The sequence below is a fragment of the Eschscholzia californica genome, unplaced genomic scaffold (assembly GCF_041429995.1).
Source record: "Eschscholzia californica isolate CP2 unplaced genomic scaffold, dmEscCali1.0.p SCAF_4, whole genome shotgun sequence".
NCBI lineage: Eukaryota > Viridiplantae > Streptophyta > Magnoliopsida > Ranunculales > Papaveraceae > Eschscholzia > Eschscholzia californica.
In genome coordinates, this window is record NW_028238461.1 from 49,144,469 (window position 1) to 49,165,543 (window position 21,075).

Below are 21,075 nucleotides of genomic sequence, written 5' to 3' on the forward strand. Positions count from 1 at the left end.
GACAGGTTCAACACATGAACAACCGAGCTCAAAGCTTCTCCCCAGAAAGTTTGTGCCAAGCCTGACTGTGAAATCAAACACCTAACTCTCTCGACAATCGTCCTGTTCATCCTCTCAGCCAACCCATTCAACTGTGGAGTCTTGGGTGGCCTTCTGATGCTGAATACCGTGTTCTCTACAGTAAGCATCAAATGGTCCAGAATACTCTCCACCATTATCACTGCGAATGCACTTCAGTTTCTTACCTGTCTGTCTCTCAACTGATGCCACAAACTGCTTGAAATAACCCAAAACCTGATCTTTGGACTTCATAAGATAAACCCACAACTTTCTAGAGTGATCATCAATGAACGTAACAAAATATGATGCACCACCAAGAGATTTTGTCTTCATTGGACCACATACATCTGAATGCACCAGATCAAGTATCCCGGGTTTTCTAGAAGATCCAGAAGACTTGAACGAGACCCTGTGTTGTTTCCCTGCAAAACAATGTTCACACTTTTGTAATTGCAAACCAGAAATACCTGTAATGGCATCCCTCTTGGATAACACAGACAATCCCTTCTCACTGATGTGACCGAGTCTCTTATGCCATAACTCCATGGCATCATCATTCTCCACTGCATTAACTGCATCCATGGAGACCTTAGCTTTCATCCAGTAGAACGATGAAAACTTATCACCTCGAGCCACCACCATTGAACCCCGTGAAAGTTTCCACTTACCCCCTCCGAATAAGCTATAAAAACCCTCATCATCAAGTCTCCCTGTAGAAATCAAATTCAACCGAATGTCTGGGACATGCTTAACTCCTTTAAGCAACAACCTAGTACCAATACTAGTCTCCAAGCAAATATCACCAATGCCAACAACCTGAGCCAAACCATCATTACCCATCTTCACAGAACCATAACTACCCGAAGTATAGGAATAGAACAAATCCCGCTGTGATGTAGCATGAGTAGTTGCTCCACTATCAATAACCCAACTGGATTCATGGCATGCAACATTAATAGCATCACTCTCACAGAGTATAAGAAACTCATCTTCAGTAACAGTTACTCTCTCTCCACTATCTTCTTGCTTCTTTCCTTGCTTACTCTCTTTCTGTAACAACCAGCAATTCTTCTTTAAGTGCCCTCTCTTATGACAGTAATGACACTCCACATTAGCAAACTTGTTAGATTTGCTTCTGCTTCTGTTCTTCTTCGATTCTCTATGTGAACTTCTCCCCCGCGATTCAGTAACCAGCACATCTGAACTCGAAGAACTAGGATTTGACTGCCTCCTAGATTCTTCATTCAAGATACTGTTCTTCACTGAATCCATTGAGATAACTCCTTCGGAAGTAGAGTTACAAAGAGACATCCTGAACACCTCCCAAGAATCTGGTAACGTACCAAGAAGCCATAAACCATGAATCTCCTCATCAAAGTTTATTCCCATATCAGATAGTTTGTTGAGTAACCCCTGGAACACATTCAAGTGATCAGTCATGGGAGTTCCCTCTCGATATCTTAACTCGAGCAATTTTTTCATCATGTACATCTTATTATTTCCTGTCTTCCGAACAAACAACTGCTCCAGCTTCAACCACAACGAACGAGCATTAGTCTCATTCTCAATATGATGTAACACATTATCATCTACCCATTGCCTTATCAAACCGCACACTTGACGATTTAGCAATGTCCACTGATCATCAGTCTTCTCATCGGGTTTCTTCTCATAAAACACCGGAGCGTGAAATTCCTTCACAAAGAGCAAGTCTTCCATCTTACCCTTCCATAGATGATAATTAGCACCATTCAAACTTATCATTATACCCATATTTTCCATCACTAACACAAACAAACCAATAACCGAAGTTATCACAATCCAAAGAACTCTCTAACCTGAAGCTCTGATACCACTTGTTGGGAAAAACGGGCACTTAGGCGCAGCGGAAATATAAGAGTTTTTCCCTTTGTGTTAGTTACGAGGATAATATAGAAGAATATGTGGGAGCAATAAACAAAGAACTGAAAGTAAATAAGACAACGATTTTTAACGTGGGAAACCTCCTCAACGTGAGAAGTAAAAACCACGGGACTCGTAGTCCAACCAAATCAATTATGATAGCAAAGTAGTTACAGACTACGTCCAACCGAGACTCAGACCCTTCCCAAAAGAATCAATCTCAAACACGAAGAAACACGGAGAAACCCTCACAAGAAAGAACAAAACAGTCCAGAAATCTGCAGCCCAAAACGACCCTAAATTCACTAGGATTCCGGCGACCAATCAACGATCCCTCCGTACAAATACTAGATAAATATGTCAAGAACAGTTCTGCCAAATTTCAGCTCAATCGGAGAAGAACTTACCGTCGGATTTTCCGAACAACGAAGACTGCGCGTGCTGAAAAAGTTCTGCCCCGCTCTTCTCGGCAACCTCCTTCTCTCCCTTCTTCTCTTGTGCGTTTCTAATTATGTTGCATACTTCTAATTAAGATTAAGGAAGTATTTATAGACTTACCCTTAACCCTAATTCCACCGTCATAAGTAACCGACCCAAAGAAACTCGACTCGGGCCCGGGTTTGGTTTCCTAATCCAAACCCAACTAGGTTTCCCCACTAGGAGGAAAACCCAACATGCAGCTCATCTTGAAGTGTTTTGAGCTTGGTGAAATAGGTAGAAACATACATTCCATCGTGTTTGAGAGAGGATATACCACGCTTAAGTTGGAATATCTTAGGTGCATTAGTTTGATGAAAACGTTCATATAAGTTTTTCCAAATATCGACAGTCGATTCATCATAAATGGGATTCGATCCAGCGACCTTTATGTAGCTCAAGAGTCAAGCCTTCCACCGTCTCAGCTAGGTAAAGATTTTGTGTGAACAACAGAAAAATACATATATAATAGGCTGGCTGGTGCAATATAATGAAAAATGACCTACAATAGGTTTGTGGGGGCACATGCCCCCACGGCCCTTATGCGGACCAGCCCCTGGATACATCATGAAGATGTAATAAGCATGATAACCGCCTAATTTACACAGGCATACAGCCAAACAACAAAGAGGCCTAAAGTCCGACAAATTATTACATTATTTACTTTATTTATATCCTAAATTACATGAGATAAATTTTTTATGGCAAACTGCTTCTACCGAGACTCGATCCCACGACCTCATGGGCTTAAGAGGGGTGTGCAACCACTTCACCAAAGGCTGGTGGATACAAGTTCTGTTATTATGACCAGTAGCATGTTTTACATTTTCTTTGTTTTTTCCGTTGACTATGAACTTCGTCGATGCCTCTTCTCCTTGCCATCTTAGGTCTCCGGACAACCTCTTCATTATTCGAGGTAAACCTTCAGTTGCAACCTGGGCACATAAAATTACACAAGTAAGAAATCTCAAAGTTAAAATAGAAATTTAGCTATTGACAAATGCAAATCTTGTTGTTCCCCAGTCAACCTTGTCCGCAATTGGGAGTACAGGTTCTTCGTATGTTTTCCGGTGCAAACTCACACTATAGTGGTCATTGTAATACTTGCAAAATATTAACAAATATTAAACAAATGGCATCACTTAAGTTGGAAAATATAAATTTGTTAAAAGTGAAATAACTACAATGACTTACTCATTCTACAGGGGTCTGAGAGGGAACAAGACTGACATTGAATGCAGGCATAGAAATCCTATAAGTTGCCAATCAACAAAAGAGCAAGTCTTTTCTTTAATATTCACAATCTACCTTACATTTGAATCACTTAAGTCAGTCTTTAATATTCACAGGACTGACATTATCGCCCCCTCCCCCACCCCTAAGAATGTACTGATGCATACTGTTCACATCTTATTCAAATATTTTTGCATAGAACTTCAGTATTTGAAATCGAAGTTTTCGAACCTCTAAAGGTATATTTTTATGTCAACGAAAATATACTCTAGACATCATCAAGGATTCCGGCTTGACGGCTTCTAGACCGTTTTTCTTTCCTATGGAACAAAAACTCTGACTATTCCGGCTTGACCGCTTCTTGACCGTTTTTATGTCAACGAAATATTTTTGCATCTGATGGGTACCCACTTCCGGATCCAGCAATATATCGTCATCTCATTGGTAGACTATTATGTGTGACGGTTACTCGTCCTGACATAACATTTACAGTTAATAATTTAAGTCAGTTCATGCAATCTCCCCACACTCCTTATCTCAATGATGCACATCGAGTTCTTCGCTATCTCAAAGGCTTCATTGGCAAAGGCCTATTTATCTCCTCATCCAGCTCGTTTCGAATCTCAGGATATTGTGATTCTGGTTGGGCTTGTTCTCCCCTTACCAAACGCTCTACGATTGGTTATTTTACCATGCTGGGATCAAGTCATTTATCCTGAAAATCTAAGAAACAACATACGGTTGCTAAGTCTTCTGTATGAACAAATTCAGGCTGCAATGAGTGGGAATTGGAGGACTTGGGGGTTAGAAACAACGCAACCAGCTCTCATCCACACTCGTCAGTTTGTGATTCATTTTCCTTTAAAATCGTAAATCAAATAATTAGCAGATTACTACTCAAGGGCAAACAACAACCACCTTCACTACTCAGCATGGGACTTGACGATGAAATTTCCGCGACTGATAATACTATAGAATTAGCAACTACTAATGGATAACTCAAGTGATTATTACGCTTTAAAATAAGAAAGAGTAGCATGAAAACCAAAACTACAATGAGGTCCAAAGTTTCATTACAATTTTCATTCGCCATTCAAACTAATACATCTACATTTAACGAGGGAGTCATAACAATACAGCTAGGCACCCCAGATCAACAAGACTTCTTAGTAGAACAATATGATATGTAATTGACGTTTCAGCGAAAAAAAAACATAATTTTACGTTTCAGGGAGTCATTAGCCCTATTAAAGGTTAGTAGTTAGTACAGTAAGTCGAACGAGGGCCTATATTACATTTCTTTTGTTCCGAGTAATCTAGCTACAGGTGTTTCAGTAATTGAGATATATGCAAGTAGTATATGGCACAACGACTATAAAAGTTGGTTACAGACATGTTTTATTTTGTACTAGGACCTTTTGCAAAAAAAATTATTATATAATCTTAACATAAACTTAGAGAATTTTGACATCAATGGTGCTAAATCAACTTCCACATCATTTTCGATGAACAATACTTACTAACAATGTGGTAAACTTACTGCAGGAGTATAAAAACATATCCCATTTATTCAAATTATTTTCTTACAAGTACCTAAGTTATATGAGAAGGAATACAAACATAAATCAAAAAGAAAACAAATAAAGATAGAGTGAAGTTGATTCTTCTGCTAGGGTGGCAGCCAAAGAGCACTGTGATTGTTAAGGGACAAAAGACTCTCGCTGAAAGTAGTAGAAATGCTACTAGGGCATAGTTTTGGAACTGAGGATGGGATTCCACTTACATCAACCTCTGTCCAAGTATCCTTCTTCCAATTGTAACAATAAATAAACAGACGTTCGTTCTTCTCCCAACTCGGGCACTTCGGACCCCAAATAGATGATGTTACGAGAATCTTATCATCTGACCCTATGAAAGTATGAAACTTGACCGTACGATTGTTCCTCATACCAAAAGGCAATTTGATACAACTTACTTTTTCCCATCTTCCTTTCTGAAGAGAAGAACTAGTAGGTGTTCCGTTAATCTTCTCAGCCTTGTCCTTGTAATCACCATCTTCGTATATATACATGTTGAACATACAACCGTCCAGTTTAACTATCATAGCTAAATTCCCACTCGCTTCAAATAACTGAGCAATCTCTTCGAAAAGTGAATGGTTGCCGATAACCCGAGGGTGGTCAAGGATGAAATCAGGAATTGTGATTGTTCTAAACTTCTCACTTCCTACATCAAATGCCACCAAGTATACAGGGCGGTAAAAACTGATTGACGCCCAATCATCAAGAGTACTATTGGACCAGTAAATAACACCATTTACATAAACATAATCATCATTTAGTGACTCTGGTACAAATTCTTCGATCCTTCTCCATCTATTATTATTACATTGGCGCCCAAAGGTCAAAACTCCACCGAGAAAATATTTGAAGTCGCCATCATCTGACCGTATAGTCAAGGAACATACCAATTTGTGTTCATTTGTGGCAGGATCAAATCCAAATGCGTAACGGTATGGGAGACAGACACGTTCTTCTCCCACGGCTATCGAGGATGCTTGAAACCAAGGGGATACTTGTTCAGTACTGATACTACATATACGAGCAACATCTGCGGTGTATGAGTCAGTGAGGAAGATCAAGCCGTTTACAGGTTTTGAAATGGCATTGTAAGATGACGAGTCTACCTCCCTTACTGTGTCAACAACTAGTTTTAGTTTTGTATTGTCTTCTTCAAACAAAAAGTCAGCTGTAATGTGGAACTCCTTATATGGCCAAAAGTGGAAGTATTTGACATCTTCTATTGACTTATCCGGTGGGGGTCGTTGAGGAACAACCATAAATAGACGAGAGGGGAAGCGTGGGTTAAAACGGGTGAGGTGTAAATCAATGAATTGTTGATCTTTTTGGATTAAGTAGCACCATCTTTTACAAACAGTCTTGAAACGGGCAAGGGACTTCATAGGAAGTCTGTTTAGTATCTCAAATTCTAAACAATCAACATCAATACTACTACCAATTTGATGATGTGGTGGTGATGTTACAGAAGTAGTACTAGTAGTAGTAATACCAATATCACAAGGAGGATAGTGTGGTGGTGATGTTACAGAAGTAGTACTACTAGTAGTAATACCTAGTCCAAGTACTGTGGAAGTCTTGTTGGTAGATTTCTTTTTTTTGAAGATTGGGGGATTAGAAACAACAAAAACACCACCAGCTCTCTTCCTAGTAATCATCCCTCCAGAGTTTTTCACAGAGACAGAGAGAGAAAGAAAGAGAGAATCACTACTTGTATGAACAAGTTATCAAATTCAGGCTGCAATATCTGGGAATTGGAGAACTTGGGTGGGGGGTTGGGGTTTTATACTTTTATTTGCCGAGGAGTTTTCAATCCGTTTTCTACCCGGATTAGATTAACAGGAAACCCATCGCCGACACCCCATTTTCTACTCGGATTAAATTCGAATTACGTCATGCATGACGTCACTATTTGATAACTGCCATATTTTTGTGCTTTTCTTGGCTAAAAATATGGGATTTAGTTATTTTTTTAATTTTTGAAGTCTTAGTCCAAAAATCTACACCTAAACACACATTTAGTCCACCTTAATATTAATATAGGATTTTAAGCTAAAATAATAATTAGGGTTAATTCTATTTTGACCCCTATATTGTGATCAACTCACTGTTTTGACCCCCAATTGTGTACGGCAGTTCGTTTTGGTCTCAAAGAATCAAATTTTTTATCAAATTATCTTCGTGGACCAAATTATTTATGAAAAAAATGAAAAAGATAAAAAATCCACATCACCTATTTCTTAATCCTCCACTTCACCTTATCTCTCCTCCATCACACCACCTCACCTTTCTTCTCCAGTGAATGGTCGCCGGCTGGAATAAAGTCACCTTTAACATTAAGAAAAAACTCTCTCTGTTCATCTCCTTCTTTCTCTCTCTTCATCTCCTTCTTTCTCTCTCTTCTTCTTCTTTCTCTCTTTCCCTCTTCTTCTTTCTCTCTTCTTCTTCTCTCTTTACCTCTCTCTCTCTAAACCCTCTCTCTCTTTAACCCCTTTCTCTATACAATTCCGGCGAGGGACTCCTCCCCTTCACCGGAGTGGTATAGAGAGGGGTTAAAGAGAGAGATTAGAGAGAGGGGTTAGAGAGAGAGAGAGGAAGGTAAAGAAAGAAGAAGAAGAGAGAAAGAAGGAAAAGAAGAGAGAATTTTTTTTTTGTGCTTAATCCAAATGGACCCATCTTTATAGAAAAAACAGATCTCTATCATTTCTATTTAATCGTAGTACCAATTATAACATTTTATATAAGAAAAACCCACTTTTGAAAACTAATCCCCAAAATTCTCTTTCTTGTTTTTCTCAGATTTTTTCGATTGATTTGAAACTTATTATCTATTTCGTAATATACACGTTATTTAGTACGAATTACGTAAATTTCTACAACAAAATACATTTAGTATAATTAAAGTATGTCTAGATGTCAAAGTTACAGTGTTTTTCTGTTTATTGATTCTTGTTTTGTTTCATAAATAACGTGTTATTTATTGTGAAAGTTTCATATTTTATTTCATTTTTTTTATGTGTCATGCATAACACATTATGTATCAACAATATTTCTTCCAAAAGGGAAAAGGACTAAAATCCTAGATGTCAAAGTTACAGTGTTTTTCTGTTTATTGATTCTTGTTTTGTTTCATAAATAACGTGTTATTTATTGTGAAAGTTTCATATTTTATTTCATTTTTTTTATGTGTCATACATAACACATTATGTATCAACAATATTTCTTCCAAAAGAGAAAAGGACTAAAATCCTATTTTCTGAGAAGATTGGACCTTAATCCCTTTTTGAATTTTATTTTGAGAGCAACAGTCTAAGGCCCAAAATTCGGGTCAAAATAGCAAATCAAGTCCAACCCGGAATTATATTTGAAATAAAACCCAAAAGATGAAAATACCATGTTACCCTCCCTTACACAACTAGCATCCACTTATATCCTTCTAACAAATCCCTACACTTGTTCCCCCCTCTTTCCACAAAAAACGAGACAAGCTAACTACCCACCCATCAAATCATAAGAAGTTGATCCGGTTATAAGGAAAATAACAGACTTTCTCTCTTTTAATGTTCACAAAAAGCTGACACGGTTATTAAGAAAAAAATTATATAAATCAGACTTTTTTCTGTATTTGTGAAATTTTGTTTGTATATTCTGAATTGCTCTAAATTGGGTTTTATATGTCGTGAACATTTTTCAAAATGTGTAGACTAACCTAGTTGGATGCATTTTTGTGAATGGTATTAGTTCTTGTACAAATGTTGTCAACATGTTTAAAAATGTTTTAGTATTTCATGGTTGTTCTTAATGTGGATAACTTTTCATAGATGCATTTAGTGTTTTCCTTTCCCTCTTATATTCCAAAGCACTTTCCTGACCATTTTCAATTTCTCTCTATTTGCTGGAAAAACGAGATAAACTCAACCATACAATCAATCATTAACTAGCTGACATTTAAAGAAATGGTTGAACACAAAATTATTTGTTGGGAACATTTTACAAAATGTTCTCAGTACATTTTGCAAAATGTTCCGAGTACATTTTTAGATTTGAATAGAGTTTCAAATAAATTTATGTCCACACTTATACCAATGTTGGTGGCAAAACTAGTAGCCGGATGAGCATTTTGCAAAATGTTTTAGTATAGATGTTAGGTGTCTTGATTTTGTAAATAACTTAAGTTCAGGAAAAAATTTCGCAGTACTTTTAAACATACAATTATTTGTTGGGAACATTTTACAAAATGTTTTGTCTTTTACATTTTTAGACCTAAATAGAATTTTAAATTATGACTGCACTTATACCTATGTTGGTGGCAAAATTAGTTATTATATGCACATTTTGTAAAATGTTTTAGTATATATGTTAGGTGTCTTGGTTTTGTAAATAATTTTAGTACTGAGAAAATTTTCATAACACTTTTAAACATAGAGTTATTTGTTGGGAACATTTAAAAAATGTTATACTTTTACATTTTTAGATCTAAATAGATTTTTAAATGAACTTTTGTGTGCACTTATACCTCTGTTAGTGAAAAAAAATAGTAGTTAGATAAACATTTTGTAAAGTGTTTTAGTATAGAAGTTAGGTGTCTTGATTTTATAAGTAACTTTAGTTTTGATAAATTTTTCACAACACTTTTAACATGAAATTATTTGTTGGAAACATTTTACAAAATGTTTATTTTTTATCTTGTACATTTTTAGATTTGAATAGAGTTTAAAATGAAGTTATCTTTGCACTTGTACTTATGTTGGAGGCAAAAGTAGTAGTTAGATAAACATTTTGTAAATTGCTTTAGTATAGAAGTTATTTCAAAACCGAAAAAAAAACAATTGCAAATTTTATTTTGCTTCGAACAAACTAAGATAATTGCAAACTAAATAGTTAGCAAAGCATTTTACAAAATATTATGAACTTTCTGATGTGAGACATGGACAGAGTTGAGAATGTTTACGAAGTACGTGATAATGTTTGAAACAACTTTTGAAATGTACTAACATAACTATGGATGAGAGGTTGATAGTGGTTGCCGAGGGAAGACAAAATGTGGATCAGAAGGAAATTGTCTTGAAATGGAATCTAGTTTCATGAACATTAAGTCGAATATTTGTGCTAAATTATATTTGTTAGAAACATATCACAAAATGTCGATATTTTATCTTGTTCGTTTTTAGATCTGGCTAGAGTTTCAAATGAAGTTTTGTCTGCACTTATACCTCTGTTAGTGGCAAAAGTAGTAGTTAGATAAATATTTTATAAAATGTTTTAGTAGAAAGTTAGGTGTCTTTATTTTGTAAATAACTTTAGTTCTGAAAATTTGTCGCAACACTTTTAAGATAACTTTACATTCAACCTCCATGGACTAATTTTCAATCTCGAGAAGGAATAAAAACATAAATCAAAAAGTTACTTCCATAGACTAATTTTCAATCTCGATCCGTCACGACACCCTTTTTATCATTCTCTCGGTCACGGCACCATCTTTATCACTTTCTCCATGTGGGTTCTACCACGACACCTTATTTATCATTCTCTCAGAAGACACTATCCTCCGCTCATCCACAAATTTTTTGGATTTGGTTGCAGCATTAGGAACCTTCATTAAGATATAAGTAGTCATGTTAGTAGATTTCATAAGTTCTTTCAAACATTATCACGCATTTCGTAAACATTCGAAACACTTTCCACGTCTACCATCAGAATGTTCATAACATTGTGTGAAATGCTTAGTTACCCATACAATCTGCAATAACACAAGTTTAAATGCAAACTTGATTTTTTTTCAAACCTATATTCAGACAAAAATCAACTTTTATAATATGCTCCAATCAATTAAATTTATGTTTAAAAGTGTTATGGAAATTTTCTCAGAAGTAAAGTTATTTACAAAATAAAAACACCTAAAATCTATACTAAAACATTTTACAAAATGTTTATCTAACTACTTCTTTTGCAACCAACATAGGTATAGGTTCAACCATAAATTTATTTAGATCCAAAAAATATTGAGAAAAAAAATCAACATTTTGTTATTTGTTCCCAACGAATACTTTAATGTCTAAAAATACTGAGAGCAAATGAGCATTTTATAATTTATTTCCAACAATTAAATTTATGTTTAAAAGTGTTATAAAAATTCATTCAGAACTAAACTTATTTACAAAATCAAGGCACCTAACGTCAATACCAAAACATTTTACAAAATGCTTGTCCAACTACTACTTTTGCAACCAACATTTTACAAGATGCAGACATAAATTTATGTGAAAAATCTATTCAGATCTAAAAATATACAAGATAAAAAATAAACATTTCGTAAAATATTGCAAGCAAATAACTTTATGTTTAAAAGTGTTGTGAAAAATTTCTAACTTGCGTGCTCAAAACATAACATCAATACCAAAACATTTATAAAATGTTCATTTGTTCTCAGTATTTTTAAACATCAATACCAAAACATTTATAAAGTGTTGTGGAACTAAACTTTATGTTTAAAAGTGTTCTGGGAAATTTCTAACATCAATACCAAAATATTTTACAAAATGCTTATCTAACTACTACTTTTGCAACAAACATTTTACAAATCTAAAAATATACAAGATAAAAAATAAACAGTTCATAAACTGTTCCCAGCAAATAACTTAATGTTTAAAAGTGTTGTAAAAAATTTCTAACTTGCGTGCTCAAAACATAACTATTTGTGCTCAAAACTTAACTACTTGTGCTCAGAACACACGTAAAAGTGTTTAAAACAATAGTCTTTTTGTCTGTTAAAAATCAAAATATGCTAAAAACGTAATTCTAGAGAGAGAAACCAAAAAATAGATTTGAAACCATATTGTTGTATCTTTCTCCAAAAAAAATAGATCCAAGAAATAGATCTGAAACTTAGATGAATAAGATCAAAACTTTAAAAATGATATATCAAAATGTTGAAAAATGTAAGAAATGATGATTAGATGGAAAGAATGATTCGAGATAAGAACATGAATCAAAATGTAGTTAGGGTAACACTAAAATATGTTGTTTAGATAGAAAGAAAGATCCGAAAAATAGATCTGAAAGTAGTACCTGAAGATGATCAATGTCTCTTTAAAAATGATGAAGATGGATTTTTCGGTATGTTTAAGCAGTGTTGAAGGTCTCAGTTAAAATTTTAGAGACGAAGAAGATGATGTGGGTCTGTTTTGGGATAGAGATATGAAGCTAAAAAAGATTGAGAGAGAGAAAATATTTTCCGGATGAAATTTTAGATAGAGAAAGTGTGAAAAGGATGAGTTTTTTAGAGAGAGAATGAAAATGAGAAGGAATCAAGATTTGAGTTGGATGTTGTCTAGAGATGGTCTCAGAGAGAGAAAGTGTAGTTATATATATAGGAGGGTATATGAGGGATTATGAAAATAGAGATGGTCTTAGAGATGAGCATTTGAGTTGGATGTTGTCTAGAGATTCGTATTTGGGTTTGATTTAGATATATTTTTGAGTTTTGGGTTTTTAGTGGGTTATAAATTCGGGTTTGGTTTTATTTAGGATTTGGGCCCATTTTTTTGAGTTTTTTTTATCAAAATTGTCTTTTATTTTGGCCCTAAACCCCGTTTACCCTTACTTTTTCTACTTTTTATACGTGGGTCTGTTTCTAAAAAAAAAAGATGGGCATCATTCGTGTATTTGCCCTATAAGTACTTTTTAGGGTTATTTCTCGAATGGCCCCCAATTTTGTGACCAGCTTCTTGCCTGACCCCCTACTTTAGCCATAATTTTCGTATGGCTCTCTTTTTGGTTATTTTTAACTTTCCGTTACTCTCTCTTCTCCATCTCATTTTCTCTCTCTGCCACATCATTTCAGCACGCCACATCATCGTCTTCACCGACGGGGGTCGCCGACCGACCAAATTTCTGATCGGCGACCTTCAAACTTTTTTTTTCTCTCTCTTCTCTCTCTCTAAATTTTTAGTTTAATTCTCTCCTCTCTCTCTCTCTCTAAACTCCGGCAAAGGGGGTTTCCCTTCGCCTGAGGTCTGTTCATCACGAACACACCAGATCAGGGTCTGTTCGTGATGAACTTTTGTTCTTGTCTACCACCCTGGTCTGTTCGTGATGAACAGACCTCCGGCGAAGTGAAACCCCTTCGCTAGAGTTTAGAGAGAGAGGAGAGAATAAAAAAGAAAATCTTTTTACTTTTAGTATATACTTTATCTAGTGTAAATTAAATCATGAAACTCACTTGACTAAACTTTTGTTCTTGTTTTAGCCGTGTGCTAACGTGTATAGTTAGATGTATCTTGTATACGTTGATATGTTAATGATCTTTGAGGTTTAATATATTAATATTATGAGACAATTATCAGAATGTTTAATTTATTTTTAGCATATTTCACACCATATAATATGTGTAGATGAGGAGTAGCAAAATCAAGAGAGCTCCAAGGAATATCACCAATTCTCCATGTAGAAAGAAAAGAAAGAATTGTTTTAGAAAAAGAAGAAGATTAAAGAACTAATACAGTATATCCCGTTTTCATCTTGTTAAGTATTATTAATATTGCCACAACATTGTTACTTGTTGTTTGTGTCCATTTCTTTTTAATAAATTGGCATTAATTTCTTGCTAAATTTCCACCACACTCTTACCTTTTTTCCTTTGATATGTAAGTTGTTTTGGCGGACAACCCATTAATAAGAGCATCTCCAATGCAAAACTCAAAAAAATCTGTATTCGTCCTATTTGTCGAATTTCAATTGAGATTCTCATTTCTAGGTAGCAAAATTGAGATCCTCAATTTTTGTATGTCTCCAATGCAAAACTCTTAACTTTTTTATTTTACTTATGTGACATGGTTATTTTTGTAAAAAAAATAATTAGTTATTTTGAAAATATACAAACACTTGATTTCTATTGGTTCAAATTTAAATATTGATGAGTTGGACAATTAGAGATATCTCAAGAAGACGCTCTATTTCTAGAGTGTCCTCTTGAGATATCTCTATTCCACCCTCGACACATCATCTTTGAGTTCTTAATTGAGTTTTGCCTTTGAGATGATTTTTGAAGAAAAACTCAGCAAATCTTATATGGCACTCCAAATTTCTAAGATTGAGTTTTGCATTGGAGATGCTCTAACATCTGTCTATCAGGAAGAGTTTGTGGAGTTGACCAATGACCATGGCCCACACGGGGGAGGTCAAAGCTACCGTAACAACTGTCGTTTTAAGCAATTTTTCACTTTAGCAAATATTTATATGAGCTCCGTGGTTTACTAAATTATTAATATTATTTACAACTTATAATTTCGTAAATGAATTTGAGTTTGAGTAGTAAACGAGACATTACCATCTAAATTATCCTTCCTCATTTCTGCTAACTAATGATAGACTCACTAAACATGTTCGTTCAATCCCAATAGATGCTCTAGTGTAAAAGAGATAAAGAATCCTCAAACGGCTTGCTTTGACCTAAGGTTAATTCTGTTTTGACTCCCAATTTGTGACCAACTAACTGTTTTATCCCCCATAAGTGTCCGTAGTTCGATTTAGTCCCCAAGGGCCCATTTTTTTCAGACATATCCTTGGGGCCCAAAACGGAATCATTTCTAAAAAAAAAAATTAAAAGCATAAATGCCACATCACCTCTTTCTTTTACCAGTTTATCATATCTTTCCTCCAACACATCTCCTCTCCACCTCACCTTTCCTCTCCAGCCGGACTAAAATTTCGGCCGACCGCCTTTAACCTAAAATAAAAAATTTCTTCTTCCTTTCTGTTTTTTTTTCTTCTTTCTTTCTTCTTCTTCTTTCTTTCTTCTTCTTCTTTCTTCTTTTCTCTCTTCTATCTCTCCTTTCTCTCTCTAAAACCTCCGGCCAAGGGGTTTTGATGCAGCTGAAAACTTCGAAAAGAATTAGATCTTCGTCTAAAACTTATAGAACTCAGAAAAAACCTTTAGGTCTCCGTCTTAAGACTTTTAGAACCAAAACTAACAAAGATTAAACTACATTACTCAATTTTATTGATCAAACTTGATGAACTAAACAGTTACAAAATCCCCTTTATATAGGCATTAGGGGTTTCCTAAACCTAAACAAACTATAATTAACAATTTCTGATAAATAAAATACTAGATTCCTAAACGTAATCAAATTATAATAACAAATTTTAAATAAATAAAGTCCTGGAATTTAAAACCTAGAAGTTTTTTTAAAGATATTAAACTGTCAACACTAACAATTCTCTACTAAAAAAACTAGGTTATTACTAAAATAACTTGATATGATGATGTCTAGGATGTTTCAGAAAATCTCCCCTGCATCAGTCTCCTCCACTTCAAAGAAACTCGCCTCGAGTTTACTAATTGATTGGAAGGTTATCTTGAATGGTACACCCGTCTGATAACTTTTTCGTGAATTGTGCATGAGAATCACCAAACTTTCAGATTGAACGGAAGACTCTATTAGGTCACAGGAAAATTTCTGACTATAATTGTGATGCGATTCAAACTCCCTTTTCACCCCAAAAATAAACTTGTGAAGGTCTTGAATACGGAGATTGAAAATTACCAACTTTGATGAAGAGCTTCGGATAAAATTCCAAACCACTCCATGTGAAACAACTTGAGATCCACAAAACACTAAAAATTGATCTTTGTATGAAGGAACTTCAATTGGACTAATGTTTAACTTGCTAAGTTTCCCACCTTTTGATTTAAATTCCTTTGACTCAATTTTCCGAACCACTTCAATTTCTTGAACAACTTCTTTAGAAATAATTCTCTCATCGTGTAAATTGATATTATGAGACTTTTCCATAACACAATAACGTCGGATTTTGCTTCATGAATAATATTATCTCGATTGTCTATGGTTGCAATTCGTGGTGGTTCAACATTCTCTAAGGGAGTTGTTTTTACCCTTTTTATAGTTAACCGAGGTAGGTTATCCCTTTGAAATCCAAAGTTCCTATATTCTTTTTGATTTTTTTTTTATAACCGACTTTAGATGCATCTTTGGCAAATCCATTGATGTGTTCTAAAGTGATCTTCGCGTAGATGAAATCGAACTAGGCATATTCTCGCTCTTGATGCCAACTGACACAGGGAAAAACTCTGAAAAGAATTAGATCTTCGTCTAAAACTTATAAAACTCAGAAAAAATCTTTAGATCTCTGTCTTAAGACTTGTGGAACCAAAACTAACAATGATTAAACTAAATTACTCAATTTTATTGATCAAAATTGATGAACTAAATAACTACTAAATCCTCTTTATATAGGCATTAGGGGTTTCCTAAACCTAAACAAACTCTAATTAACAATTTCTGATAAATAAAATACTAGTTTCTTAAACCTAATCAAATTATAATAACAAATTCTAAATAAATAGAATATTAGAATCTAAAACCTAGAAGGTTTTCTAAAGATATAAAACTGCCAAAACTAATAATTCTCTACTAAAAAAACAGGCAATTACTAAAATAACTTGATAATGATACCTAGGATTTTTCAGAAAATCTTCTGAAAGTCTCCCTGCATCAGGGTTACTTTGCTACAAGTATGTTCGAGTAGATTTTCGAAGGTCTGTTCGAGCGGATCTGCAGCAGACCTTCGAAGGTCTGTTCGAGCAGATCTCCAACAGACCTTCGAAGGTCTCTTCGAGTAGATCTGCGACCAACCTTCGAATGCCTGTTGGAGTAGACCTACAGCGAAGGGAACCCCTTCGCTGAAGGTTTTAGAGAGAGTAAGATGAGATAAAAGGGAGAGAAGAAGAAGAAGAAGAAGGGAAAGAAAGAAAACGAAAGAGGAAAGAAGAAGAACTTTTTTATAGATTAAAAGTGGCCAGCCGGGATTTTTTAATTCCGGCCAACGACCTTTCGGCGGAGAAGAAAGGTGAGGTGGAGATGAGGAGATGTGTTCTAGAGCATCTTCAATGCAAGACTCAATCTTAAAATCCTAAGTGTCACCTAGGACTTTAGAGTTTTTTTTGAGAAAAAACCTCTCTAATGTAAAACTCAATTGAGATCTTAAGATGATGTGGAAGTATATAGTTTTAACATGTCCCCACTAGAAACTCTATTTTTTAGATGTCTTTTCAGTATCTTAAGTATCCTAGTCACCGAATTTAATTTTAGAAGCAATAGGAAGTCTTTATTTCTCAACTACTTTTTCCTATTAAATGTATGTGTGAGATGTGTATATATTAGATTTTTTAGAATGTTGCATTGGAGAATGACTTGAATTAGAGACACTCAAGTTAGCCACATAGAAAAGAGAATTTCGATTGAGACTCGACACATAAGCCAATTAGAGATTTTTTTTGTTTTTGTAAAAAATTTAAATTGAAAAACTTAGATTGCCACCTAGGATTTTTTGAGTTTTTGTAAAAAACTCTCTCCAATACAACACTAAATTTGGATCTCAAAATGATGTGGCATCATTTAATGTTGAGATATCTCAATAGGAAACTCCATATTTGAGATTTCTCTTGAGGATCTCAATTGGCCACTCAATATTAAAAGCAAATCTACCCATTTAGAAAATAATTTTTAAGTTTTTAGAGTGTTGCATTGGAGATGACTTTGAATTGAGGATCTCAATGTTGACATCTAGGAAAGAAAAACTCAACTGAGCCTTGACACATAGGACAACTTGAGTTTCTTTTGAGTTTTGCAGTGGAGATGCTCTTATTTTAGAGAGAAAAGAAAAACATGAGTTGCTAGATGTTCTTTCACTGTGAGCTTCTCCCTTTTCACCTTTGATAACCTTTGAGTTAGAGAGAGAAGAAATTTCTGAATCGCCTGAAATCTTTAAATGGTCAAATGTCAGATGCATTACAGTTACCATTTCGCCTCAAACTTCGGAGTAGTAGTTACACCCGAGCCTGACTCAGCAAGTGATTGATTGTACAAGCTGAATTGGGTCGTTAAAAAATATAGCCCATACCGAAAAACATTTCAGTGCTACATAATCTCCAATGAGTATTGCTCTTGGTCGACAGTGGTTTGATTTTCATAAGAGTGTAAATTCGGCAGGACTAGGAGCCTAGCGCCATTTTGAGGCGATCCATGGGCTGCCATGGGCCTGGTAGCCAAATAACAAGGCATGACCTGGTGTCACGTGCATATTCTTGAGCATGCATATGACGTGACGAGTGCTAAGAGAGCACGTACGAGCATATAGGCCGTAGGGCCGAATACGAGGTCAAAGAAGGGCAAGAGTGCTAGCAAGCTTCCTTAGGCCATGCACGTGGACATCCGTGGCATTCAAGACTTTGTCAAGGATACAAAGGGTCATTTGGACGAGAGTATGCCTGGTTAAAAGGATTGATGTTTCCTTGTGGAAATAGGCAAAACAAGAAGTTTGCACCTTAGGAGGGGGTGGTCCCCCTTCCTCATATGCATCCAGCATATGCCAAGACCTCGTGGATGGGAGCTCGCCCATCTTAGCATGGTATGCACGAAAATGAGCATCCTCGTGGCACAACCCATGAGGCCGGCCTAGCGTATGCGAGAGAAGCGTATTGCACGGGTTCCCTTGTCATAGGAAATGGCTCGGGACAGTACCTGGAGATAGGTTACTGCGGGTTCCTTTGGAAAAGGTGTTACATGTTCTCATGCCATGGCGAGGCGTGCGTCGTGCTAGCATATTCCGTAAGGAGGATTGAGCTATTCAAGGGGCTAAGCCTTGATGTGCTATGTTGGGCATGAGGTAGCTTATTAGGGATGGATGTTCCTATGCCCAATGTCGGGATGGTAAGCCGAGATGATAGGTTCCGGATGCTTGAGACTAGATGGCAAGATCCGCATATGCGGCTTGGTGTGCTCCGCACATATGTTGGTATCCTTTATAGTGGGCGAGAGTCTATGACTCAAGGAAGCGTTATACGGGACGGCTCGAGCTATGCTCGTAGGTTGGGACACGATGGTGTCATGCCGCATTATTGGTTGGGAACCAAGGTGACTTGATAGTCGAGATACTCCGAATATGTTCGGGAAGGCTGGTTATGTACTAGGTGGGAGTACATGACGCCGCACGGCGCGTTAGGATTTGATATTCCGCACTATCGACCCGTGTCTCTGAGCATAATATGCCGGGTCGACCTAACGGGACAATAAGGCCGTGACACTGGGCATGCATGTTTCCCGTATAGCTTGGGCTTAGACGGGCCTGACCTCTACACGACCAAAATTTTTGGGAGATTGTTAATGTGTAAATTAGGTACCTCTAACAATGACATGCATGAGGCGTGTTTAGAACTTGCATTATAGAGTTCAATAGTAAATATTAAATCAAGGATAAACCATAGCTTGTCACTTCATTTATTAGAGTATATTAAGGATTGAGATTAATAAGAAATAATTACTTGAGAGTGGAAGACTATTAAGTTATATTTATGGTCATTTAACACATGGGGGACAATGAGTTGAGACAACCCACACATTGAATTCTTTGTTACAAGTAGCACTATTCTGACAGATTGATCAATATTAGATAATAAGTTTTGATCAGAATTTAAATGCTTGAAATTGGTAAAATACTCGAGTTAGTTTCAATATTTTTTTTTTTGTTGAAACTAGGCCTCAGCCTTGCTTTATTAGCTTTCCATCTCTTGAGAGAAGTTGGCTCTACCAATGGCCAACTGTCTTACAATACGACTAGGAGGTTGTAATATCTCCTCAGTTGTTTCTAAGTTCAAATTAAATAAATGATGCGCTAACAAGTGCGCTGTCTGGTTTGCATCCCGAACACAATGAGAGAAACAACAATTTTGAATATTAGCACTCTCCCTCATAATATCGATCACTATCGCTCTAATCTTCCATGGAGCTCTATCTTCCTTCGCAAGACAAGCATTTATCACCGTTAAGGCATCACCTTCCATCGTACTCCCGTAATGATGAAGATCTCTAGCAATTTGAACCGCTAATCGTGTCGCTTTAGCTTCCGCCTCCATTGCTGAAGAGGCAACTGTCATTTGAGTTAATGCCAACACGAATTCACCACTGGCATTTCTGCAGACAGCAGCTAACGCCGCCTTTCCATCCTTGTATGCCGCATCACAATTAATCTTTAGGTTCTCTTCGGAGGGAGGTAACCATATCGATGAAAGTGGGTACTGCCCCTCTTCAGCCTTCGTCTCCGATGTCGAGCAAGTAACAGAGAAGTCTTTATGCATTCTTCTTGCCTCTTGAATAATGGAATAACTACAAGGGGTAACTCCTTCAAATACACAGCTGTTACGGGCTTTCCACATAAACCAAGCGACATAAATCCTTAACGCTATAACCTCCTCTTCTTCATCTCCTTCAATCCACCTACAGAGGATAGTTGTGAAGTTATCATCTCCCTCTAGCCTTAATTTCAATGGATGAGCTAGCCAGGTCTGCCTAGCAGTTCTACATTTCCGAAATATGTGATCAACATCTGCCTAGCAGTTAGTTTCAATATTTAGGATTCCACCAAATTATCTACTACATATATATATATATATATATATATATAGTTTCTATTAGTGTAAATATACACTCATGTATTTTCTATATTCCTTTAAGGTTATTTTTGTACATTGTAAACTTTCATGAGATTATAAATACAATGCTATACCCTAACCTTTAGGGTATCTTGAGTTCTCCAAATTTCATGGTATCAAGAGAAACTCTTTAGAAAGTTTTTCTTTTTTTTTGGTTTTCAGTGCCATTACTGTCTTCTTCTTCCTTTTCTCCTGCTTCTTCTTGTCTTCAATGGTCGACACCTCATCCCCCACCGTTCTTCCACCTTCATCACTATCCAACACTACCAATACTTCTCTATCACCTTCTTCTTCCTTCCCTAACCTCTCCAACAT

At 35.9% G+C, this 21,075-nt stretch overlaps 2 protein-coding genes across 2 annotated transcripts; both read right to left on the minus strand.

Moving 5' to 3' along the window:
* Positions 1 to 5,147: 5,147 nt before the first annotated feature.
* LOC147545601 (F-box protein At2g23160-like) lies at positions 5,148 to 7,083 on the minus strand. Its single transcript, XM_086637139.1, has one exon. The coding sequence runs from the start codon at positions 6,905 to 6,907 to the stop codon at positions 5,342 to 5,344; it is 1,566 nt and encodes a 521-aa protein (XP_086493265.1). The 5' UTR covers positions 6,908 to 7,083; the 3' UTR covers positions 5,148 to 5,341.
* A 12,741-nt stretch (positions 7,084 to 19,824) lies between these two features.
* On the minus strand, positions 19,825 to 21,075 carry LOC147545602 (uncharacterized). Its single transcript, XM_086635840.1, has 2 exons — positions 20,932 to 21,075; positions 19,825 to 20,658 (listed from the first exon to the last, which is right to left on the minus strand). The coding sequence occupies exons 1-2, from the start codon at positions 21,073 to 21,075 to the stop codon at positions 19,825 to 19,827; spliced, it is 978 nt and encodes a 325-aa protein (XP_086491966.1).

Coding starts and splice junctions, on each gene's coding strand:
- LOC147545601 (XM_086637139.1), bottom strand. CDS start 6,907: ATGATTACTAGGAAGAGAGCTGGTGGTGTTTTTGTTGTTTCTAATCCC.
- LOC147545602 (XM_086635840.1), bottom strand. CDS start 21,075: ATGTTGGAGAGGTTAGGGAAGGAAGAAGAAGGTGATAGAGAAGTATTG. Junction 20,659..20,931: donor AGAAAAGGAAGAAGAAGACA/GTAATGGCACTG, acceptor ACTAACTGCTAG/GCAGATGTTGATCACATATT.